Source organism: Perissodus microlepis, chromosome 6 (assembly GCF_051167445.1).
Source record: "Perissodus microlepis isolate ML-2025 ecotype Zambia chromosome 6, ASM5116744v1, whole genome shotgun sequence".
In the NCBI taxonomy this organism is placed as follows: Eukaryota; Metazoa; Chordata; class Actinopteri; order Cichliformes; family Cichlidae; genus Perissodus; species Perissodus microlepis.
In genome coordinates this window covers 22,401,691-22,427,361 of record NC_140466.1, presented here as the reverse complement: position 1 = coordinate 22,427,361, position 25,671 = coordinate 22,401,691, and the positions used below count along the sequence as shown (strand labels likewise).

Here is a 25,671-nt window from a genome sequence, read left to right as displayed (position 1 = left end):
TTGGATTAGTCAAATTCGAACTTTTATTGAGACAAATTATTCATACTACAGAAAACAGGCTGCTGAAGAAGAGGCTACTAAATATGCTGTGCAATGTACAGAGTAAGTTCAAGTTAAGAAAATGTAAACAAGAAAAATCTCAAATGACTACAATATGATGCAACATGACAAAATTCCCATTTCAATCCATGCTTGGGGGGAAAAAAAAAAAAAAAAAAAAACCCAAACTGTCAGTATAGCAAATAATTTGGGTGTTTCCCCGCCACTACCACTATTGGTACATGTTTACTGCCGATTTGACAGCTTTTCACTGACTTGGTTAGGGTATTTGCAGGTACAAAGCAGCATGCCATTCAAAATGAGATGTTTCTCTAGTCATTAAACACACAGTCATAAAGAGCAAATAAAAATGAAATGATTCCGTAAAGACCACAAGAGTAGCCAGAATGAAGTAACATGTAGACGTTCAGTTATTCTCATGCTGACAATAGATTCAAGCTTGAAGAGTAGAAGCTTAAATGCAACTAAGGCAGTAATATAGTATTTGTGTGCTAAACTTGCAAAGCTTTAAAAATCATCTTCATATAACCAGAAACTAAGACACCAGTGGCTTACAACCAGCAAACACATACACAAATGTGTCCACAAAATACTGAATACTTAAAACCTTTTATTAGAATGTTTAGACCCAAACGTGGTAACTGTAACAAACAGCCATTTCCTCAACTACAGCTAGAGTGGAAGGGCCCTCCCACCCAACACTGTGTGAGAGGAAAACATGCTCCAGACATAAATGAGTGATCTCTGAATCAGAGTCAAGAGTCAACACAAAACACTGAACATCCAACTAAATAAAGACAAAAAAAAAAAAAAAAAGTGGATTATTTAATGTGAGGCACTTTGTTGTGATTCACTGATGACGATTGGACGGGCAGGGTTGAGTTTGCAGTCGGTGTTTGACTCCGTGTGGGTGGTTGTCTGGTCTCTTTATCCTTTCTAGTAGTTTCCTCCGCGTTTAGTGCTTCGGTATCATTACTGAAGACTGAGCCATCGACTGGAACAAAGAAAATATGTTATTACCAAAGTGTGTCACTGACACAGAGTCAAGGAGCCTTTTCTATATTTAAGAAAAGTCGTTATCAACATTGTCTTTAAGAAAGTACTCATTTTTCATCAAACATTAGCACTGTCATTAAAGAAAACCAAGTTTTAATGAGAAACTAAGGAATTTCAGGCACAGTCGGTGCAAAAACACTGGAATACCGAGTGTTTTTCAAAATTTTAATTAATACATGTTTATCATGGTGCAAGTGCTGCAAGAGATCCAACATAGCACAATGTGTCCTATTGTCTGAGTGAGCCCCCCCTTTTAGAAAATTATCTTGTTAATAGGCCCCCCCCCCCCCAAAATAGCCATGCACCATCAGGTTTTGTTATTCTTTAAATATACTGAGAGAAAAATAAGTGAGATCAAAGTTCACGATAACCAGATAGAAAGCAAACAGACCCTCTTTCACAACTTGCGGAATGGAAATGAATCATCATAAAGCCGACGGCTTACTTTCAATGTATTTATTGTCTGAGCCCAGTCCATCTGACTAATCTGAGGTATTGCTGTTAACAGGATACTGCTAGCTTTGTTTGCATTCTCCTTCATCGTCTTCAGCACATTGTCAACACAGACCTAGGACGAGAAGAAGAAAAGAGAAAAAATGTACAGCAGCCATTTAAGAGGAATCAGTTGCAATGGTGCAAATTTCACTTCCTTTAAAATGTCACAGCCACGCATTTCGAAAATAACCATCTTGGTGTGTATTTTTATTTTGTCTACTTTGAGTGAAGTAAACACTCCTCTGTGAACAATTCTTGAAAGCAGAGCATGATGTAAAGAGAGGCACCATCTTGTAAAATCAGAGCTGTTATGAATAGATTATGTATACACTTTAAAAGAACGACGGTGTGAACTCAGTCGCTAAGATGTAACACACATAATGTGGCCTCCTCTTTACTCAAGTCACAATTACACAAAAACGCCAATAATTTTACTTTTCATGCCTTTGGTGAACAAACCAGTTCAACGTAATGGTGAATAAAATCCACTCAGCTGAAAAATGACACCACCCACTCCTCCCGTAAAAGGCCAGTGCGGTTAATGTAGATGTCCGCTTTCTCAAGAAAGATACACTTTCATATTCTACATGCAACAACACACAATTTCTTTTGCAGCTATGCATTACAGGTGTAATTTTTAACAATTTGAAAACAAAAATCGATGATCTTTAGTGTGAAAATACTTTCTGCATTATTAAGGTGGTGTGTGGCTATAATTTACAAGATTATCGTGAACAGTACTCAGTCCCCCAATGTGGAACCAGTTTAGTGCATTTCCACAAATGACTGGAAGTGATGCTAAAAAGCCGGCATCAGTAGGGCAACACAAAATTGCTGAGCTAAGAACCACCAAAACCAGAGTCGTGTGTGTGAGAAATTCACAAATGTCTGGCAAATGGAGCACATGCTTTTCTTCCCTGTAATGTTATCCTTTAAAAATAAATGGATAAAACCTTCAATCTGGCACCAAGGCACAACTGACTGCACCTTCACTGTGCTGGTGGAAAAAAGGTATGTGAATATGATCTTAATAGCACTGGTTTACTAAAACCATACAAAAAAAATAAAATAAAAATGTGATTAGGAAAAACAAACAAAACAAAACCCCAACTTCTAGAGGTCGTAAAAGAAAATAGATTTTCAAATTAGGAAACAGAATTATGTAAAACATTACTTGACATTTAAAAAAAAAAAAAAAAAAAAAAAAAAAGGAATTACAACATTCATGTACGAGTGCAGCAGAAACAAAGCTACTGGACAACACGGAGAGCAGTTGATTGTGAAAGTACCGGCTTAACCAAATCAGTCACGTCAGGACCTGTGAGTGAGCCACAGCAGTAGGTGGAAAAACAATATTTTGCTCTTTGCACCTGTACTGGGATTGCTACGTACATTTTACAATCGTCACCTGTGCTCTGAAATTTAGTGACTCATTACATGGTTCAGTTTCGAGCCTACTGAACCATGTATACGACACTAGCAATCACTTTACTCACGTGGCTAATGCAATACAATGGAGGAACTAAAAATCAAAACTGTGCAATAAGCAGTTATACCGCACAAACGTGGAGTTCTCATTCCCATATTTTTGTATAAATGCAGTGAAGTATTAGTTCATAATCCATCATTCTGAAATTCATTCAGCCACAACTACAGTGTACATTACAGTAAGTTGCACAACATTACTTCCATCCTGTGTACCTCCTGTAACCTTCATTAACCCTTCCCTTGAGTGCTTGTTTTTATGTCACACTCAATGATTAGGTTCATGTTTTTGTGGTATTTGTCAGGATGAAGACAGTGTAGCTGATGACTCAGTGTGACTCAACCTCCTCTGGCAGGGCTTCCACCGGAGGCTGGCAAACAAGCCGACTGGTTGGAGAGGGACAAGGGAGGGGGGGGGAGGCCAGGAGGTAGTATCAAGCTGCGAGGGAGTGAAGGGGGGGCGGAAGGATGTGGCGAGCATTCTCTAACAGGAGGGGGAAGAGGTCAGCTGCAGGAACTCGGAAGTGGAGTTGTGAGTTGGGCTGGATCAGTTCTACATAAGCCAGCGCTCGCCCACACACAGTAGATCAACTGCATAATCCAGAGCGCCTGACAGAGGCCAGGTCACTCGGAAGCCATAAGAAGCCACAGATACTTTTGTCTACTTATGGAGCACAGATGTTAAAAACCTCTAACCCATCATTTATAGTGAGAGAGTGAACGATCTGGTTTAGAAACTCGTGATACAGTAAACTTTAAAACTACAGCCACTACTTAAAATACACTGCTCAAAAAAATGAAAGCAAATTTATTCGATTTCAGTGTGGGGGGGGGGGAAATAATACTGGACATCTATACTGATACGGACTGGGTAGTGTGTGAGGAATGAAAGGATGCCACATAATTTGGAAATGAAAAGTATCAACCTACAGAGAGCTGAATTCAAAGGCATCCTGAAGATCAAATGAAGCAGCAGACTAGTCCATTTTGCAGACATTTCATTACTGTAATTCACACTGGTACTCAGTTTGGCCCCCACATGCTTGTACACATGCTCAGCGATGTTGGACCATGCTCCTAATGGGACAATGGATGGTGTCTTGGGGGATCTCCCAGATCACTTGGCTCATAAACAGTCTGAAATGAAACAACTGATGCCTAATGACAGCTAGGGTGATGCTCTCTAGCTAATCAGAGACATTCACACCAGTATCCTGCTGGAGGTCACTTTGGAGCTCTGGCAGTTCTTGTCCTGTTCTTCCCTGCACGAATGAGCAGATACTGGTCCTTCTGATGGATTTGACTTTCTACAGCCCTGTTCAGCTCTCCTTGAGCAAACCTTCTGGCAATAGCACGCATCAATGTGCCATCCTGGAGGAGTTGGCCCACCTGTGCAACCTCTTTAGGATCCAGATATCTAGGCCTCATGCTAGCCAAATGCAAAACTATTGCAAAAACAATCAGAAAAGATGAGGTGGTAAAAAAAAAAAAAAAAAAAAAAGGTCAGTGGCCATCACCTGTAAAACCATTTCTGTTTTAAGAGTTGTCTCACTGTTGTCCCTCTAGTGCACCTGTTAATTTCATTAATGCCAAAGCAGCTGAGACTGATAAACAGTGCCCTCTGCTACTTAACTGGCCATATAATTTTTTTTACTTTAATTGAATCGAATGACTAAAATTAAATGGCCTAAAACTAACCCATTAACTCTAATTACAAAAAGGCAAGACTAATTTTGTTCCCAGAGCTGAACACTGCAGACGTGACAACATGTTTCTGTACGAGTGTTTATTGCTTTGGCATCATAAACATATCAGACTTTGTTATCTCAGAGGTAATCTGGGAGGACTGGATATAATTGCACTGAAATTATTTTAGTGCGCAATTTGACGCAGGAAGTGGACGTGCATTTAAATTGTGTTGCACAAAAGCAACTGAGGGAACTCGTGACCTGGCCAAGGCTGACCTCGCACAGCTTGCCAAGATGGCCTTTGAAGTGCTCTGAAGAGCACCCTGGAGCTAAAAGGTTGTCACTGCTTCTACCTGGTCGGCCAGCCAGCAGGAAAGTTCCCAGAGCTGATGTTGTGGTATAAGGCAGTTTTCTATTTGTTGGTAAATTTTGTTTTCCATTGTAAAGAAACAAAAGCATGTCTGCACTGCGTAAAAAGATGCTATGATAAGCAATACTTAGCTTGCTAGTGTCTTCTTTGTTTTGTTTTTTAAATGTATCAACACAAGTCATCAGGGCATGTGCTGGATCAGGCTGAATAGGGTGACTGTCGTTTAGGAGGGTTTGAAAGGTAAACTTCAAAACAGTCTGCTGCGCTTGTTGACATTTAGTCACAGTATTATGAATCTACATACTTTGAGGTGCGATTTCTGTGTCATTTTTTTAATCTTTGGCATAGGAGAATGATATGCATATTCCTTAATCTCCCAAAAATAAGTGTATTGTTAAGAAATTAATGTTAAAAAGTGATTTATTTTTTCAAAGCCAAAAAACTAACTGAGAACTTCACCTGCAAACTCTGCTGATCACAGCTTAGCAAAGATAAAGTAGGGGAGCCAGTTTGAGGATCGCAGAACAAACAATGATGATTAGGCTGCAAATAAATGATATGATAAATGCAACCTAATGCCATTAGCTTTATGCTACCCTTTTCTTAAAGTTGTGCAATTATCTTCAGGCCTAATATCAAAAAGCTTACACTTAAAATCAGTCATATTCATTCAGCTCTTAAATAATGCTCTTTAATTTTGTCGTATAAAATTTTAATGTTTAGGTTTGTGTTTGTTGTGCAGTGGGCCAGGGAAGAGGCACGATGCGCCGTTAACTGACCCACTTTAACAGGGCATCATCCATTGCCACTGACTCACAAGACAAATAAAAGCTTGAAACATCAAAGTAATAAAAACGACAGTTAGGACCTCTGGCCCGCCACTCACTGCTTCCTCGTGCTCCTTCCAACAGTCATAGTCTGTTGCCATGGCAATGCTGGCATAGCACAAGCCAGCCTCCTTGGCGAGGACCGCCTCTGGCACGGTGGTCATATTGATGACGTCAGCACCCCACTGGCGGAACATCAGGCTCTCTGCCCGCGAAGAAAACCGAGGCCCCTCGATAGTCAGCATGGTCCCTCGCACATGACATTTGACCCCCAGACTCCGCGCCACCTCCACCAAAACCTGCAGGGAATATCACCGTCATTCTGGAATGGCAACTGCTTATCTGTATGCCGTTTCAGTCTACTGCAGATAAGCAGACATTCATTCTAAACACAGACGCTACCCCCATGAAAACACCGTCTCTGAAGGTCCATTATTTTTCTTGACCAGGAGAAGTTTTTCATGTCAATATTGGAAACTTAAAGACAATTATGGTTTTATTCAACCTGGTACATTCTGTGGCCCGAAAACAAAACAAAAAAACAGTAGGTAACCAGCAATCAGACAGTAAAGCCTTTCCATCAGCACACAGCAGCAGATATCCCACGTTAGTCGAGGTTCCCATTTCTGGAAATGATGCGGGGTTAATATTTGTTAGAATGGTACGTTGGTTCAGTCGAGGGTGCTGCCACAGCAGAGCCCGCAGAGGACAGGACACACAACTCACCACCAAATTACCTGTATTACTTTCCCATCCAACAGGACATCGCTTAGACTTGGTGCTAGAGAGCTGGCAGGTTAAAGACCATTTAATGTCCAGTTTGACTGCATCGGATATTTGTGCTCTCATATGCACCTCAGTCATGTAACGTCTAGAAAAGCATCACAAAAAACCTCCTTTACGTTGTCAGACAAAAAGAGCCACAGTGATGTGCATTTTATGTTATCAATACTTACACTGAATAAAAATAATCACTTTAGGAGAATTTAGTATACAGTGGTCCCTCGTTTATCGCGAGAGTTGCGTTCTAAAAATAACCTGCAATAGGTGAAATCCGCAAAGTAGCCAACTTTATTTTTTACAATTATTATAGATGTTTTAAGGCTGTAAAACCCCTCACTACACACTTTATACACTTTTCTCAGACAGGCATGAACATTCTCACATTTTGTCTCTTGTTTAAACACTCAAAGTTCAAACCTTCGTAGAAAAATAAGTCCAGTATTATAGAATGAAACCAAAGATCAGACCCTATTCTCAGGTCCAGAACATGGGAATAGAGCAGCCGCCAGAAAATTCAACATTAATGAATCAATGGTACGGAAGTAGAGGAAGCAATAACAATGAGATGAGTAAAGTTTGACTTATCTGACTGTTTTGTTTCGCTTAATGTGCCCTATAGTCCGGTGTGCCTTATGGTCCGGAAAATACGGTAACTTCTACCTTCCTTTAGCATGTCCAGAAGTCCAACTTTTTGTGCGATGATTAGCATCTTCCTCTGCCTTTTGGGTGCTATCACGGGTGCCTTTGACGGTGCAAAATGTTTTGTCGACATTGTTGTGTTTGTTGGGGAGAAAACGCACAGTGCAGCACTTCAGAGTCACACTGCTAGCGATCGAAGATTTATGTAAATTTGACAAGCTGAACGCATTCTGTACTGTACAGGAGACACGGCATGAAGGAGATTGACTGACAATGGTCTACAGCTGATCAGGACTCAGAACACAATGCACTGTTAAAAAAAACAAAACAAAAAAAAAAAACAAAAAAAAAAAACAAAAAAAAAAAAAACTGCGAAACAGCGAGGCTCTAAAAGGTGAACCGTGTTATAGCAAGGGACCACTGTACTGAGCAAAATTACATGTCAGTTACAAAATAACAAGTTTGACGTAGGACGTGTTTAGATTTATAGACTTACCTCTCTAGTTTTGTTGCAGAAAGGCTCAGCCATGGGGATATGACAAACACCTGGGGGACTGGTGGGCTGACCATCGTAGAGTGTTTGAGACCTCTTGGTTGTCCTACCAAAAAAAAAAAAAAAAAAAAAAAGCAGATTGGGTTTCCATGACAAAAACATAAAAACACTTAAAAGATGTAAGATTAATAACTTTGTTTCTTTTTAATTAGTTTATCTGACCTAAAGTTGAGAAAAACTGAAAAGATATGAGGAATAACTGCAGAAATACTGGGAATGGCCATCAAAATCATTCTAGACAACGTGTCGACATGAATGAGGTTCAGAAATCATTCATTTCATAATCATGACTATTTGGCTCATAGAAATCTGCAAATTTTTGTGGCATGACCAGTTTCACAGCAGTCAGGACTATAAACAACAGAATGGAAGAAGCTAGGTCTCAAGCTTCGCTATAACAACCGACCTAAAGTTTTCCCTTCTGCTGAGTCAGTGCTGTTGCAAGAGGCAAAGTGCCAGCCTGTGTCCCCATGGTTCTTCATGGCAATAGGTCAGGATTGCACAAAAGGCTGATTCACTTATCCAAGTGACCTGAAAACATCAGGATTTCTGTGCTCCCATGTAGCCTCTTAGCTTCTTTTGTATAAAGGGAATTCTGTGTGGATGCAGTTTGGACAAAGCCATTTTCTTCACTGTAGAAGAAATTTACTTCATATTACTGATTTACCAAAGTAGCCACTGTTTGCCTTCGTGGCCACTTTGCACTTTTCTTGTACAGCTTGCCAGAAATGACTTTGTGCACATTCTCATGATTTCCTTTTTAACTGTATTCAAAAGCATTAGCTGCATCATGCTGAGGTTCTGCTGGTATACACCAAACAGACCCATCTGACTACTTTAGTAATCCAAAAGGTGAAAGATTACATAAGTGAAAGAATTGTGATGATACATTGATGGTGGCTTCAAGCAGTGGTCCTGCATTATACAGCAATACACTTGCAATGAAAGATACTGACCAAACAACCAATCAAAAGGTATGCAGCATGAAATGACGCGCTCGTCAATGGGACACCAGCACTTGTTTTTAAAATGAGGGGAATTCCAGCCAGGCATCAAATCTGATGATTCACGTATCAGCACACACTCCACATTGCTTTGCCTCAGTGTGCTTTGCACCTTAAGAGAAATCTCATACTTTGGGGGGGGGGGGGGGGGGAGAAAAACCCATGAAATGGAAGACTGAGTTGCCTCGGCTGCAGATCATTGGTTTTGTTTCCAACGTGCATGACTAGAGCTAATGTCAGTGCTTCCCAAGATTTAAGTAGACGCATCAATTGTTCAGAGAAGGCTGTGTGACTGTTTTAACTGTTACACGGAATAATAAGGAAAGACATGTTTGGGACAAGGAACACAATGAATAGTGGAGACCTGTATGTTGGTCAAATAAGTCATAATGTTGTTTCTAACAAAATGCAGTTAAGGTGAAATGTTGACATCTGCAAGAGTAGTTTTAGTTGAAGCGGGTGTGATTGTTCTTTGGGTCGTGCTGGTGACATTGCTGGCATATCATTTCAGATCTCAACACTTCAATGAACAACAAGTGAATGAACACTTCCATCCCGTTACTACTTCATCAGGACATTAGCATAAAACACACCTACAGCCTGTGTAAGAACTAAAGGAGGAGAATTAGAGTGCTACACCTGACGGATCCCAATAAAGGAGTGCCTAATTGGGATCCTGAGACTTGAGCCTAATTGGACCACAGAATAAATAAAAAGCAGGAAAAAAAAAAAAAAATGCTGAGCATGAAAAGTCTCTTAAATGCTCCAGGTGATGGCCTTATGAAGCCGTTTGAGAGAAGAGTGTGTGCAGAGCTTTTATGATAGCAAAAATCTGACTTTCAAGCTATGCCAAAAACTCGTCCAGCCAAAGGTTCTGATACCCCAGCACAAACAAAGAAATATATGGTGTATACACAGAGGATTGCTGTGAGTTCTACATTGCAGAAACCAAAACACCATCAGCTTTGAAGAATGAGGAAAAAAAACATTTACGCCTTCTAATACTCATTTTTTACTCTGTGCATAAATCCAGATGTGTCATTTAATAGTTGTAATGTCTTTTTATATACAGCTGACTCATGGCACAGCTTATTTGTTCCTTTCCCCCCCCCCCCTTGGGGATTACCAAATCCTAAAATAATTATCTTAGAGATCCAAAATATGAATGCCTCTGTCAGAAATCTTTTAAGCTGATGCCCAACCCCATCTCTTACTCATAACCAGTGTTGGGTAAGTTACTTTAAATTAGTAACTTAATTACATTACTAGTTACTTCTATCAAAAGTAACTCAGTTACTTCAAGTTACTCGTTACTTTCAGAGTAACTAGTTACTAGGGAAAGTAACTTTGGTTTTACTCAGAATTCTCTTGTTAATGTGTTGCTTCTGTAACTGGATACCCAGCCAGACTGCCAGTCTTCTAGCTTGCTTACTTGCCACAAGTGCACTGTGCCACCTACCAATAGAAAGGAAAAAAATAATGTGCACACTTCCACGAGAGAAATCCCACGCCTGGACCGTCGTTGACCGCCGCATGATTCTAGCCTGCTTTTTACATCCAACACAAAAACTGCAGTCGTGGTGCTTTCGATTGTACTCAGAACTCGGAAATTCTGCCTTCTGAATAGGAAGATGTAGGTAACACCAGACTGCAGATGAGCTGCTTACAGGGCTGGACTGGGACCCAAAAAAAAAAAAAAAAAAAAAAAAAAAAAAATCATCCCGGGGAATTTGACTAGAGACCGGCCCACCATTATAGGAAAAATCATAAAGCCTTTGAATGAAAACAAACGCTGTTGTGACAGTGATGTACACTGTTCTGATGGTATATATGCATTAATCTATCAATCGTTTGTTGTAAGACTCAGATAATTATTTTTTTTTTTTTTTTTTAAAAAAGCTAGACATTTCAAATGGGAATAAGAAAGAAAAGTATTTCTTTGTGCCCCCCTCTCCCTGTTAATGCCCTACCTGCCCCCTGGCAACACTTTGCTAGACCTGCCCCTGCACAGTTACCAGCTGTCAGCTACTTAAATAACACCAGGATCTGTTTCTATCTCTCAGAAACAGTTCATAACTTCCCTTCAACTCATTCATGTCACCTAAAAGGTAAACCTGTTTCTCCATCACCTGTTCAGCTCTGATGATTCAGTAAGGACATCTCCTGGTTTCATCTTCATGTTTCCATCTCACTACATATCCAAACCGACATCATGACCAGCAGCTTTACAGCTCTGGCTCCAGCAAACATCAGCTGATACTAGAAAGTAATATTAAATAAATTCTAACAACAGCTGATCAAGCTTAAACGTGCTGCTGTTGTTTAGCGCGACATCCGCTGGTTTCCTCTTTCTGGCGCAAAGTAGGCGATAAATAAACAAGAGAAAAGCCGATCAGCTGATCATTGATCAGTTTCATGATTGAAGTAGAAACAGGAGAGGGAGGGGAGAGAATGAGAGGAGAAGAGGCAGCTGTGCAGCGTAAACACAGAATAACTCCAGCTTTGTGTCTTTTTCATTGTAGCTGAAGTCCGGGACAAACTGTTCCTTTTCACCTCAATACGAAACGCGTAATATTTTCTCTTAATACGAGACGATTCTGTTTTTTACGGGACAGTTGGCAACTCTAATAATTAACCGTATGAACAAAATAAAGTTCAACATCAGTAACATAGCACCACCCAGCTGTATAGAAACTCCGTCATGCTAGCTAGTACGCAGTACGAAAAAGTCAGCATAATGAAAATAAACTCCACCTAAACTTGATTTATATCTGACTCAGATACACTGCAGGTCATAACTTCTTACCTGAAGTTCAGTTCACCTGATACTCGGACCGGCGGCCGCTTCGGGTCTCTCCTCTCGCCTCCCTTTCCCTCATCCACCTGCTGGCTTCCACCACTTGCTAATGTTATTGAATCTGTGGAAGCTCCGCGATAGCCACCACACGAAGTAACGAATAACGAGCCTATCTAAATCCCAGTAACGAGTAACGCGTTCCCGGTTTTGGCATAATAACTAGTTACCGTGCTCGTTACCACAATAATAACGTAGTTACTGTAACGCATTACTTAATAACGCGTTAGTCCCAACACTGCTCATAACCCTGGCAGTGGAAGAATAAAAATCAGTGTTTGAAAAGAGCTCCAGAAATCTGTGTCTCAGTTTAAAACCATTAAACAATGATGTGCTGGATAAACAAGGAGATGAGTACAATGCACAAGGCTACAAAAATCAAGTTATTATGGTCTGGTGTTTCATTACCATTTTTCACTTCACAATTGCCGTTGTAGAAAATGGCTCACACACCCTGTAATTATCAAACAGTATAATTACTTCAAAACTATGCAAAGAATGTTGTTTGATCCCTTTTGTGGGTTCATCCTCAGGTTCAAACCAAAGTCCCTACTTGAGTCACAGTTTGAACAGTGATAACAATCAGGTTCCAAAGCAATTTAACCAGTTACCCTGCACCTGAATATTTCCTGTACAAACATATCTGAAGTATAAGAATGGATGAAGGGTGTCGGGGCTCTCAAACAGGGTGAGGAGCTCAGTCCTTTGGGATAGTTCTCAGTAATAGGCTCCGAACCAATGTTCCCTCTAAGCTGCGCATGTGCGCAATTGCGCACTGCTGGCACGGTCTCTGCGCACAGAAAATCTGCGTTGCGCACAAAAAAAAAAAAAATCTAACCTGAATTGAAATTAAAATTAATACTTTAACACTTCTGTTTTGCAGTGTTAGTCAGTGAGTGACTGGCTGCTCCCGTATGGGATTAGAACGATGCCACCTTATCCCATAGTCCAGCCAATAATGCGATTTACATTCGTATATACACAGACTCATAATACAAGTCAGAGCTTTTTTTAAAAAGAAAGAAACTTGTGTTTTCGAAATTGGAGTTAAAGTTATTTTTACTTCCAATAGTGTTAACATACTACACAGGTCAATGACTAGAATTTTTTACATTTTCATTGTAAGTGGGCTAAAGCAGTTAATTAAAAAGTAGTCTAACATAAATGTAAATGCTGTAATTTGATTATTTTAATAAACCATGTAACTTGGATGGATAAGATGCTGGCGTGACCACAGTGTACACGTCTGATGTCGCTCACAGTGGTCCAAGGGACCGCTCAGGGAGTTTGTGTGTTCGCTCAGACACGTGAAAAATTAGAGGGAACATTGCGCCGAACCCATCAAGAGGAACCAGTTGAGACGGTTCAGGAATCTGACTAGGATGTTGCCTGGACGCCTCCTAGATGAGGCATTTAAGGCATTTCCAACTGGAAGGAGGTTCCAGGGTACAGCCAGGAACAACTGAAGAGATTCCATCTGTTTATTAGCTCAGAAATGTCCGAATGTCCGATGGATAGAGATGGATGAGGTGGCCAGATGGAGACAGGTCTGGACATTATTGCTTAGACTGACCCTGCACCCCAAACTCATAAGTGGCCAAAGAAGAACAAAATATAAATAAAGCAGTAAAGAGTAATTTTAACTTCTTCAGTCATGACACCGATCTTGTGGCCCATTATTAGGTAATGGCGCTAATGTCGGCCATAATGCAACGGAATTGTTCATGTGGCTGGGAAAACCTGCAGTTAGTTGAAACCAAAAAAAGTTGTTTGGATCAGTGATGAAACACTTATCGTGCTGAAAACACTGAATCTACATGAACTACATAAACTTTTTTCCTGGATTATTGAGTGTGCATAAAGCAATATAAGACGAGCTGCATCCAAAAGCAAAAGAATTTCTTGCAAAGGCTAAACTTAGAACCTGACAGTCCGTAGATGCATTTTAAAAGTACAATTTAGCACAGTGTTAGCCATGATTAGAATCTGACAAAGTAAGCTCTTATAGTGACCATGTGGTTTGCACACAACAAATAAGCAGAGGTGATGGCATGAAGTAAAGCCTTCAGCAGCACAGCATGCTGTCACATGCTGTGGGACAAGTCTGTGCATGTCCCAACAAGCAACTTCCTCATTTCCGATAAACAGATCTTGTTTGTTCTTGATACTAGTAGTTTATCGACTTCAACAAAACAGGCAAACCCACATGCAAACTCACTCATGTTGAAATTCATAATAGAACACACTGACATAAATTAGGGAAGGCAGACTACAACTTACCTCAATTCAGCTAGATGCATGCCAACTCATGAGTCATAAGGAATCCTTTTTACACCTCTCAATGCACATATTGTGCCATTTAATAAAATCTCTGCTGTCAGCTAACTGAGAGAACAACACTCCCACAAGGTCGTGCTCTTGGTACGCTACAGCAGAAGTATGTGTGTGTATGCCTTGAGGTCAGAAACAGCTGACAAGCTATTTTTCCCCTCCATGAAACAGAAAGAAATTATCAAGGTTTACCAGCAAGTGTGTTTAAGCAAGAATTCAGTCGCGTGCTACAGTTTTAACCACAACCATACAATACCAGCGATCACTTGCAAGCCATAACCCTTTTATCTACCTCATCCCCGGTTTGTTTTGTCATATTTGTCATTTATCATCGCATCTCAATGCTTGTTCTCCCTCTGCTCTTTCCCTTCACCTTAAAAAATAAAAAAAAAATAAAAATACTGTAGAACATGGCTGCCCCTTCCTCCCCGCCATCACCAAGTGCTTCCTAACCAGAGGCTGTTTTCTCTCTCAAGTAGGATTTTTTCCATACAATACAAAATAATGAGCATTAAAGATGAAGCTGCGAATTCTTATGGATTTTGAGGGATAAAACAATACTGGACTCAGTTTTTTTGCCATAAGATATCTAGTCTGTTTTAGAAAGTGGTTTGACGCTAAATATCAAAGTGCATATATGAGTGTATTCATTTGCATATGTTTACATCTATAAAATCCTCAAAATATTGGATCTTTATTAGTTTATTACTTGGAGATGATTTCTTTTAGTCAAGTATTTTCAGTGCACGGACAGAGACACTTAAAAAGAGTCATCCTTATGTCAACAAGGTTACTCTGAGTCACACTTTGACTCTGTGGACAAGAAGGAAACTGACAGGTTATAAACCAATTCAACCTGTTCCCTTGAATATTTACTGCACATACCAGTCTGTCTTTAAAAAGCCAACGATCAGTGTTCAGTCACTTGTCCTGTTACTACCGGTAATTGTTGCACGGATACTAAACGTTCCTTTCAGTCTGTATATGGAAGAACTACCATCCCAAAACCAGATTGTACACAATTGTACATTTGCTGCACACAGTGTATTTTTATAGCATTGCGTGATAAAATATTTTTAACAACCTAACTAATCAAGCTATATTATCCTTCTATTACTAAATGTTATCAAACAGATAAGAGGTAAACACTTTGAACCTTGACATCTTTTTAAATTGAAATCCAAGTATTTATTAGCCGATTAGGACTGATAATTTACCAGTCCAGTAGCATTTTTTCCAGCTGTTACCTCTGACAACTAAATAAATGCATTCAAAAGACAATCTATCTATCTATCTATGATTCCATCTAAATTCTAGTGCCATCATCACATCAATTATTTCATACTTGTAGCTCCACCAGATGAAAATGGAGACTGCTTTTTATTTGCTCACTGCCAATTTTATGAATCATGCAACTAGAGCACAATGAGGTTTTCTTCCTCCACCTCCCACACACTTTGTTAACTAAGGATGAATTAACTGAAGAACTATCCCAAAAACCCATTTATATTTTCTCCATCTCATTGACGAAGTTGGAAGCAGATGGAAATCAGCTTATTTTTGTTCTAAACTTGAGTTACAGTTAACATTGAGTCTATGGGGGACTGACTCACTTTTGGAGCCAAGGCCCATTCACACGGCAGGATGCAGCATCTGCTGTGCTAATCGCTAGCTGGAGCAAATTGCCCAAAATTTGTGTTGTACTTGCTGTTGCGCTCCGCCAATTTTTTTTGCGCCCACTCCACATGTACTAGATGCGCTTCCCTGTCATTTTAAACCCTGCATCTCTCATTTATGAAGAAGAAAGCTTTGGCACTATCCCTACTGAGTCACTCTACAACACTGCTTTCCTCCTGAGCTCCCTATATACACATGTAAACTTGTGTCATAAAGTTTGTATCTCTGATATGCACAGAATGTTTTCGTTCATTGTGGGTCTGAACTTAGAGCAGGTGTGGGCTTAATGCCTAATCACCTAATCCAGCCCTAACTATATTCTTTATCAAAAAAAAAAAAAAAAAAAAAAAAAAAAAAAAAAAAAAAAAAAAAAAAACACACAAAGGTTTTAGGGCTAATCTTAAAAGGTAGAGAGGAAGTCCATGTCCTGAATCCAAACTAGGAGCTGGTTCCCCAGAAGAGAGGCCTGAAGGAGGATAAGACAGAAGTTGTAGTTTTTGATAGTCACACCCCGCTGGAACAACTAACTGATGCGTTAGGTCCCCTTGGTAGCCATCTCTCGCTCACTGTTAGAAACCTTGGTGTTTTCCTGGACAGCTCTTTCAAACTCGAGAAACAGATCTCCTCTGTCGTAAAAAAAAAAAACAAAACAAAAACTGTTTCAACCAGGTGCGTCAGATATCTAAGACAAAGCCATACCTCCCTTCGTAGGACCTTGAAAAGCTTATTCATGCTCTTATCACTTTCAAATTAGACTACTGTAATTCCCTCTACTCGGGCCTCCCATCTTCCTCTATTCACCGGCTCCAGTTAGTTTAAAACGCAGCTGCGCCTCTCTTAACTGGTACTAGAAATTATGCCCACATCACACCAGTTTTAGCCAACATACATTGGCTCCCTGTAGAATATTGTATCAATTTCAAAATTCTCTTGCTTACCTTTAAAATTTTAAACAATTTGGCTTCCAGTTATCTTTGCGAATGCCTCCATTTGTATATCCCTAATAAGGCACTTGGATCTTCCAATTAAATGCTCCTGACGCAACCGAGGTCTCGTCTTAAGTCCAGATGTGATCGGGCCTTTGCTGTCGTAGCTCCCAGACTCTGGAATAACCTCCCTCCTTATATTCGTTCCTCTGAGTCCATCCAGTCTTTTAGATTGCGTATTAAAACGTATTATTTTAGTCTGGCTTTTGATTCAACCTAGTATGTTATTTCGTGGCTAGTTATGTTTTTGTTTTTTTTTTTAAATCCATGTTGTTTCCTGCCCTCCTTTTAACGGTTTCTTTTTATTCCGTCTTATGCTATTGCTCTGACCGACTGTGAAGCACTTTGGTCAACTTTGTTGTATTATTATGTGCTATAGAAATCAAATCAATTTTGATTTGAAGCTCTGCCTCCCATTCTACTTTTAGAAACTCTTGGAACCACAAGTAAACCTGCAGTCTGAGAGCAAAGCGCTCTGCTGGGGTAAAACAGTACTACAAGGTCTTTAAGATAAGATGGGGCCTGATTATTCAAGAGCTTGTTTGTTTGGAATAGGACTTCAAATGTGTTTGTTTATTTTGTTATTTAAAAAAAAAAAAAAAAAGGGACAGTGCAGTTTAACATAGTTCAAGTACAAAACTGATGTAACGCCCATAGGTTTATAGCTATTGCTAATTTTCAACAATTGTCCCTTGTTGGGCTTACAATCAAAATAGGTACATTTAACAATAAAACATACATTTTCATAAAACCAAATTACATCATAAATACAATTAATAGACAATAATTTAAAATAAAATCATTAGTTAAAATGACTACATCTCTGATTTCCCTTTAACCAAACTTTAACCTTCAATGTAAAGGATCTGATGTCTGTAATCAATTTGATTTCAGTTGGAAGTGTGTTCCACAGATGGCAAGCCTTTATGGAAAAAGCTGACTGACCAAATGTCGATCTGCGATATAATATCTTGCAGTTGCCGTTCACCTTGCTCCTAGTAATACAATTACTATCTTGTCTCTGGATGTATCTATTGAGACACTCTGGGGCCATCGTATTTATACATTTAAAAACTAATTTAAGAAAACACAAATGATTAAAACTCTTACAACTAAGTAGATTATATTTCTTTAAAATGTGACAGTGATGCCACCGAACAGATTTTTTATCCATTATTTTTAAAGATTGGTTATATAAGGATACCACAGGCTGAATTGTAGATGGTGCTGCTTGGGTCCAAACTGTCATACAATATGAAAAATGAGAGAATGTCATGGAATGCATAAATAACTGAGCAGCTGAAGTGGGTATATAGTGCCGAATTAACTTAAAACAATTCAGATTAGCCTTGACCGTCTTAGAAATCTTCTTTACATGCTTGTCAAATTTAAGATGTGAATCTAAAATTATTCCTAAAAACTTAAAATCTTTGATTTCTTTTATTTCTTCGTTCCCTAACTTGATTTTAAAATCATTAGATGAACTTCGTTTCCTAATAGAAAAACAAACAGTTTTTTTTTTTTTTTTTTTTTTTTTTTTAATTCAATACAAGATGATTTTGTTCCAGCCATTTTTGGACATCATTTAGATGTACCGTTAAGGTGTCTGCTGCCTCGCCAGGTGACTTAGCTGGTACGTGTATAACTGCATCAAGTTGGCAGTTAGCTTTTGGACAACTGGCAGGCAAATCATTTATAAACAAACTAAATAGCAATGGGCCAAGAACAGATCCTTGGGGAACACCCATTCTGTTTTCCAACATGGACGACTTATCTTTATCAACCCTCACACACTGCTCTCTTTTGTGAAGATAGAGCTCAAACCAATCAACTGCTTGCTTTGAAAAGTCAAATTTTATCAACTTGGAAAGAAGTATGTCATGGCCGACAGTGTCAAAAGCCTTTTTTAGGTCAAGGAACACTGCACCCACAACATTACCATTATCCTACTATTATTTGATTCTGGATTTAACAGGATGCCAATAAAGAAAAGCAATATGGGAGAAATATGGTCTCCCTTTCTAGTCCCTGTCAATACTTATTCTGCGGCATTCTTGATCAACTGAAGGCTTTACAGAGAGTTTAGGACAACATGATAATCCTGAGTAATAATAGTAATAGGGCCGAGTACAATTACCTGAGTTTTACCTGTATTTAGATTTAGGAAATTAGAGGTCATCCAGGGCTTCACATCTCTTTAAATGGTGGGTGTCTGGCTTCATGAACAGATAAAGCTGGGTTATCATATGCATAAATGAGACTGGTGCCTGAAATATCTGATACTATAAGACTGCACATTTGTGCTTATCATGAACGTCGGTGAACTCAAACAGGAAATGTCTTTAATGACAGTTATTAGTTTTGTTTAGGCAGTGATGGGGACAGTCACAAACAGTCCATTTGAGAAGCGAGGACAGCTTCCTGTGGTAGACTTTAATGCTTTCTATTGGAAAATTGTAACATTTTGTGCCGTAGGTGGCCACAGCTTAGTGCGGAGACTAGAGACCAAGCCAAAACAGCCAACTTCATTAATATGTCGTTAGTCATGGTTAAACAAATATGAACTCTTTATTTATTTTAATGTAATCAACTGTCTCTAGGTCAGAAGTTTTAAAATTTTACTATCAAAAGAGCGATTTTTACAAAACAACCCTCAGCATGGATCTGCAAAACATGTGTACCTTAGAAGCCTGTATACTCATAAGTATAGGTTATTAATAAATAATTAAAATCTTTCCAACATGCTTGCTGTAGTTACATTTTCATTACAGTGATCCAATGTTTTTGTAGTATCAATGTAATTACAGAACTATTTTTTCTATTTTTTCTTAGTTTTTATAAATTATAAAACGGCGTTGTGAGGCACAAGAAAAATATTTTTAGGGTTAGGCCAATTACCACCATGATGCCTATTTATGTGTGCAAATAAATCAAATTTGAAATAGTCTACTTTAATAAAAACAAACAAAGTGGTCCAATTGCTTTAAAAAAAAAAAAAAAAAAAAAAGTGTAAATAAATACATAAAAGATTTTGAAAAAGACCAATTTTAAAGGCATCAGCACGAGCACTTGTAAATTCATTAGTTTCCTCAGTGACCTATTTTTGAATTTGGAAGCCATAGCAAGCATGAGTCAATTAAAGCAGTGATACATAGAAATAAAAATATTTAAATATAACAATTGTTCATTTCCATCTCCATCAAGTTTTTGCCAAAGCAACAGGCAAATGGGCAAAAAACTCAATAGTTGCTACAGAGCCACAGGCTTGAGAACCCTGAATGGGATACTGTGGATGTGGTTGAAATATAGCATGTTATGCACTTAATTTTGTTTAAAAAAAAAAAAAAAAAGAAGACACTTTTACCTCTCCCTCTCCCTCCTAACTGCAAGCTCTAAATTGAAGAAAAACAAATTCAAACACCACTCTCACCATGCTCTAATGTGAACGTTATAATGAAGACGATTGTAAGACTTGTGGCAGACTAGACTAACATTTAACTAGGCTTATCCAGTAACCTGGCCAATGTGTTAATGTGAATACAAGGTAAACATGGTATTCTGCAACAGATTTCTGCAAGCATGAAGTTAATTTAATAATTAGAAAACCTAATCACAGGGATTACCAGTAGCAGTAATCCCTGCGATATGTGGGAGCATGCACAACAGACTCACAGGATAACCACTAATAATGATTTCTGACAGAGTCAGTCTAGATATAGGAACAAAAATAAACATTTAGCAAAAACTGGTCTGTCTATATACTCAAAAAAGACAAACCTGTTCTGCTAGTTTAGTTCAATCAGTACACAGAAACGATGAATGCGCTGTCACACCATATTAATCTTTTAGACTTCCTTCTTGAGTTATCGCATTCACAAGATTTTCAGAAACTTCACATCTGACCTGGAGCTTGAGGTCACGAGGATTCAAACTCATCTGACAGTTTTAGTAGATACACCTAGCCATGCAAGAATGCAAGTGTTGGGTTAAGAGTTTAATCTACATGTTTGATTGAAAGTCCTGAGTGTGGTGCAGAGCTCCTTTTTCATATTTGAATAGTAGGTCTTTGTTTATCTAAGAAAAAAATAAAAATAAATAAAATCTCAGAACTATTTTCCCTATTCTTTTTTTTTGCCATCCCTGTACTGAACTGTTGATCAGCTCCACACTCTATACAGGAAGTGTTCATAGGAATTATCACCAGGTTTTTACTCCACCTACACAAAAAAAAAAAAAAAAGGGGACACCGCCTACACTTAATGCTCTACTTTTCCTGAAAGATAACCTAGTTTCTTGATGTGTCAGAAAACGTATGTCTGAATCTTAACCTACTAATGGACTCGCAGAACTAACCTGTCAATGAACTGATCTATGATGACAATATCTCCTGGCTGGATCTCCTCCCGGAGAGAGCCACAGGCAGTGGTAACCAGCAGATGTGTACAGCCTTCTTCTCTCAGGGCCCAAATGTTGGCTCGGTAGTTGACATTGGATGGCATTATGGTGTGTTGTCTCCCGTGCCTATGAATAGCAAAATTCAACATTTAATGCGTGTAATTTAAAAAAAAAAAAAAAAAAAAAAAAAAAAAAAAACCCACACAAATCTATCCACACACACACGAAATAACTAGTATGTGCAAATAATACAATTGTCCACTAGATGGAGAAAAAGGAGAGGAAATTTTCACAATTGGAAAAAAAAGAAAAAAGGGAAAACACATTACCTTGCTAGGAGAACACAGTCCACATTTTTTATTTTCCCCAATATCAGGGCATCTGATGGCTGTTTAAAGGAGGACCAGGATAATTTATATATATACACAAACTTCATTGTCAAGGCAGTACAATATTTCACAAGTAAGACAGGGCATAACCCAAATAGAGTCTAATATTTATACTACTTCACCTGGAGCACGACTTCACAAGATACAACTAACCTTCCCATATGGTGTTTCAACATAGCGCTCAGTTCTTCCCTCCAAGATATCTGGATCATCAAGACCTGAACCCCCGATTATTCCAATCTGAAAGATATGAGAACAGTTCATAACTTCATTCTATAGAATGAATCTCTTGAAACACGTTTTTTAAAAGACTTTTCAAAATAAAAAACAAAACCTCAAAGCAGCTAATTACATATTTACTATCATACATGCGAAGAATGGAAGTACAGAAGATATATTGGACAAAGGATGTTGAAAGGAAGACCACAGAATGGATGCAGTAAAAAAAAAAAAAGCAAAAGAAAGAAGGAGCTACCAACAATAGTGCCAAATTTGCCATTTATTGAATGATTTAATTTATACTTAACCTTTCACTATATTTTAATAGGAAAAAACTACATCCAACAGCTTATTTCGTGGCTCATTTATGATTTTTTTTGTCTAGAAAATGTTTAAATGTAAATAAGTGAAATATTTTTAAGAATGTCACTAACTACTAGGGGTGCAACAATACTCATATCGATATTGAACCGTGCGATACAGTGCTTTCGGTTTGGTACGCATATGTATCGAACAATACAAAATTTTTAATTTTATCAACTTTTCTTCTGACAATGCTGTCTGTGTTGAGCGCTCAGTGGATCTGCGCTCGACAGTGCAGCCTAGGCGGAGTAGCCGAACGCAGATTCACCGAGCGCAGGGCAAGCTAGCAAGACAGAAGTTAAGCTCTCCTTGCAACATGGCAAGTTGAACCTCCCCCACCCCAATTCAGATCTGGCGTTTGGAACTATTTTGGTTTTCATGTGACGCATGACCCTGAAGGTAAGCGTGTCATGGACAAAAGTAAAACAGTATGTCGATGTGCCACGCAATGCTCAATTACATTGGTGGGAACTAGTGCGTTAGCGCAGTTTGCTTGTTAACATGTTGACGTCGTCCAGCCTGACGCACGGGGCGATCCGTGGTAGCTCGTTAACGGAGAACGAGCCGTGTTGTGGCGTTAACGTCATTTCAACGAGATTAACGCTGACAGCACTAGTGGGAACACAATGAATATGACTGCACATTTACTCCGACATCATCCTAGTGCAAAGACAAGTGGAAGCAGACAAAAACAACAAGCACGCATGCTACAAACTTTACCTGAGTTATTTAGACAGCCGTTAGCACATGATTCTCCTTATGGGGACCTGATATGTTTAATATGCTGCTGAGAATATAGCCCAGAAGAAGCGTATAGTATAGCTTTTATTTTGGAAAGAGCCATTTCTCTGTAATAATCTCTCTTTTCCAAAGATGAGTGATTTCTCGAGCAGATAGATTTATTTATTTTTTTATTATTTTGTTGTTTCAGCAACAATAAATTTAAAAACTGTACTTTTGAGTTAAAATATATATTTATAATTTTAATAAATGACAAATCAAAAAGGCATGAACATTTTTTTTTGTATCGAAAAAATATTGAACTGTGACACCAAAGTATCGAACCGAACCGTGAATTTTATGTATCGTTGCACCCCTACTAACTACATAGTCCAAAACAATCATAGGGTTGACACAACATCCCTCTATCAGTTTCAACCAAGAACTGAATATACTTCACGACTGCTTAGCACACACCAGTACACTGTCATAGCTAGTGCAGCAACTCCTGCAGCATCAATATTATTGTTGCATATTTGGTGGCTGCTCTCTGGTCATAAAGGGATAGACATGGTCATTAACATTCCATAGTTTTAAGTCATTGTGGCAGTAAGGACAGACCTGACCACATATTCGCTCTTAAACACATGTTTATTCCGGTTGTCGTTTTCCTTAAAACACGCCTGCAGCTTTCCAGCTGCGTCCTACACACAACAACAACCAACTCTTCAGGTCCCGGCGCGTTTAATAGGGAGGCGTGATGAGCTGATCGAGCTCAGGTGTGTCTATCTGCCCCACAGCTGCGCCATGAACCAAGTATGTGACTCACTACCCTATAGGGCAAAACATACTTTGTCGTGACAACCAATAGCGGACAGTTAGATGTACCGCAAGACAAGGAGGAAGGGGGAAACACCTGTTTCTGCTTGGATCATCTATCCATGGATGAAAAACAAAAGATATGAAGAGAAACTCCATATTGTGCCTCGGCAGCTCTAGTTAAATCCTTGAAAGTGGCAATGCCTCTCCCAAAGCTCCAGTTCAGTGACATCTACTTGCAACTTGTAGAGAATTGATCACCTTACACTGCTGCCAGGATCTGTGGTTTCAAAGTATGAACAGCTACAGGCATCTTGATGGGTGTGTCCCAGTAGCTCTGATTTCACTTGAAAACTACAGATACTCATGTAGATTGTGGTGTTTAAATGATGCTCAGTTAAGTACTAAGCGGGCCAAAGTGTGCCAAGAAAATATCCGTCACATTACACCACCAGCAGCAGCCTGAATCCATGCTTTTATGTTGTTTACACCACATTCTATCCTATCATCTGAATGCTGGAGCAAAAATCAATACGCAGACCAGGCAACGGTTCTCCAGTTCTCTATGGTTCGTTTTGGTGAGCTTGTTCCCATCACCTCGAAGTAGATTGGTCTTTTTCCTCTGACCTGTAGGATTAACAAGGCACTTTTTCCCAGGGAAATGCTGCTCACTGGATAATTTCTCTTTCTCAGACAACTCTCTGTAAACTGTGGAGGAAAATCCCAGTAGACCAGCCTGTGTGGCACCAACACAATATCACGTTCAAAGTCACTGAAATCCCCCCCAATCTTCCATATTCTGGTGCTCAGCAGGTCATCTTGAACATCCATCTGCATGGACTTGCTTCCATTTGATTGCTAATTACACATTTGTGTTAATGAGCAGTTGAAAAGCTGCTTGCACAAACACAGCAATCAATTTCATTCCCCACTTCATCTTTCTGATAAGAAGTATAGTTATGCAATGTTTTAACATGCTTCTTGTACTGAGCTTTTATGACCTGCACAGTTGTCATTTTTTGATACCCTGCTGACAGCTGTAACAGTACAGCAGCCGCGCGCACTTACTCTGGCCACGTGCCATACCAACTGTACCTGACATAATCACTCTTTAGCTTCTTTTAACAGTACGACACCTTAACAGAAATCAGTACGTTAGCACCTGAATTTTAGCTTGTATCATTAAGGCAGGGAGCGTACTTTACAGACTTGTAAAGCTTTGCTAACACGGTGCTAACGGTTAAGGGCTTCTCCTGGCATACCTAACGGCGCCCCAGCAGCCTTTAAGTTACATTTTTCATGGATGTTTCTCCTCTGTCAGCGCGTTCAAACACACAGCATTCAATCACTAAAACTTCTAAAACGATATTAAAGTAAATGTTAATACCTTAATAGGTACAGCGGACGCCATAACGACAGTTTTCTTGCTGTTAACAGTAGAGCTAGACAAATTCAGGCTTTTATACATCCGAAAGAAAGCGGGACATCAAATTCCTCTTCCTGTTTGTTTTTTTTTTTTCCAAAATAAAAGCAAAGCAACGTTTGATTATTTTTATGTATAAAACATCCCTGTTATAGTAATGTTTGTTCTGGTCATGATGTTTATATATTTAAATGCACAATTAAAAAGAAAACAAGTAATGAATTAATCGTATGATTGTATTCAGCAAAACAATTTACATCTATATATGACCACGTCAAACGTCCAGTGCAACATTAAAGAAACAAGTAAGGTATATAATGAAAAATTGGTATGCAAGATTTGTTCACTGAGTATACAACCATTTAGTAAAAGATTATTTCCTCGCTTAACTTTCATTTTGGTTTCATATTTACATATCTTATGGTTTACCAACAGTCATGTTGCCGTCCTGTGAAAAACTAAGCACACCCTTACTGTTTCCATACGAATTAAGAGAGTAAGTAGCAGCCAGGTATTGCTAATCAAACGCAGTTGA

General features: G+C 39.0%; 1 protein-coding gene across 1 annotated transcript; it reads right to left on the bottom strand.

The window, feature by feature from the left end:
* mtap (methylthioadenosine phosphorylase) lies at positions 1 to 25,221 on the bottom strand. Its single transcript, XM_084931506.1, has 8 exons — positions 25,101 to 25,221; positions 21,746 to 21,832; positions 21,533 to 21,591; positions 21,162 to 21,329; positions 7,900 to 8,002; positions 6,041 to 6,280; positions 1,562 to 1,684; positions 1 to 1,054 (listed from the first exon to the last, which is right to left on the bottom strand). Exons 1-8 carry the CDS (start codon positions 25,179 to 25,181, stop codon positions 1,016 to 1,018), a joined length of 900 nt encoding a protein of 299 aa, XP_084787632.1. The 5' UTR covers positions 25,182 to 25,221; the 3' UTR covers positions 1 to 1,015.
* Positions 25,222 to 25,671: the final 450 nt, after the last annotated feature.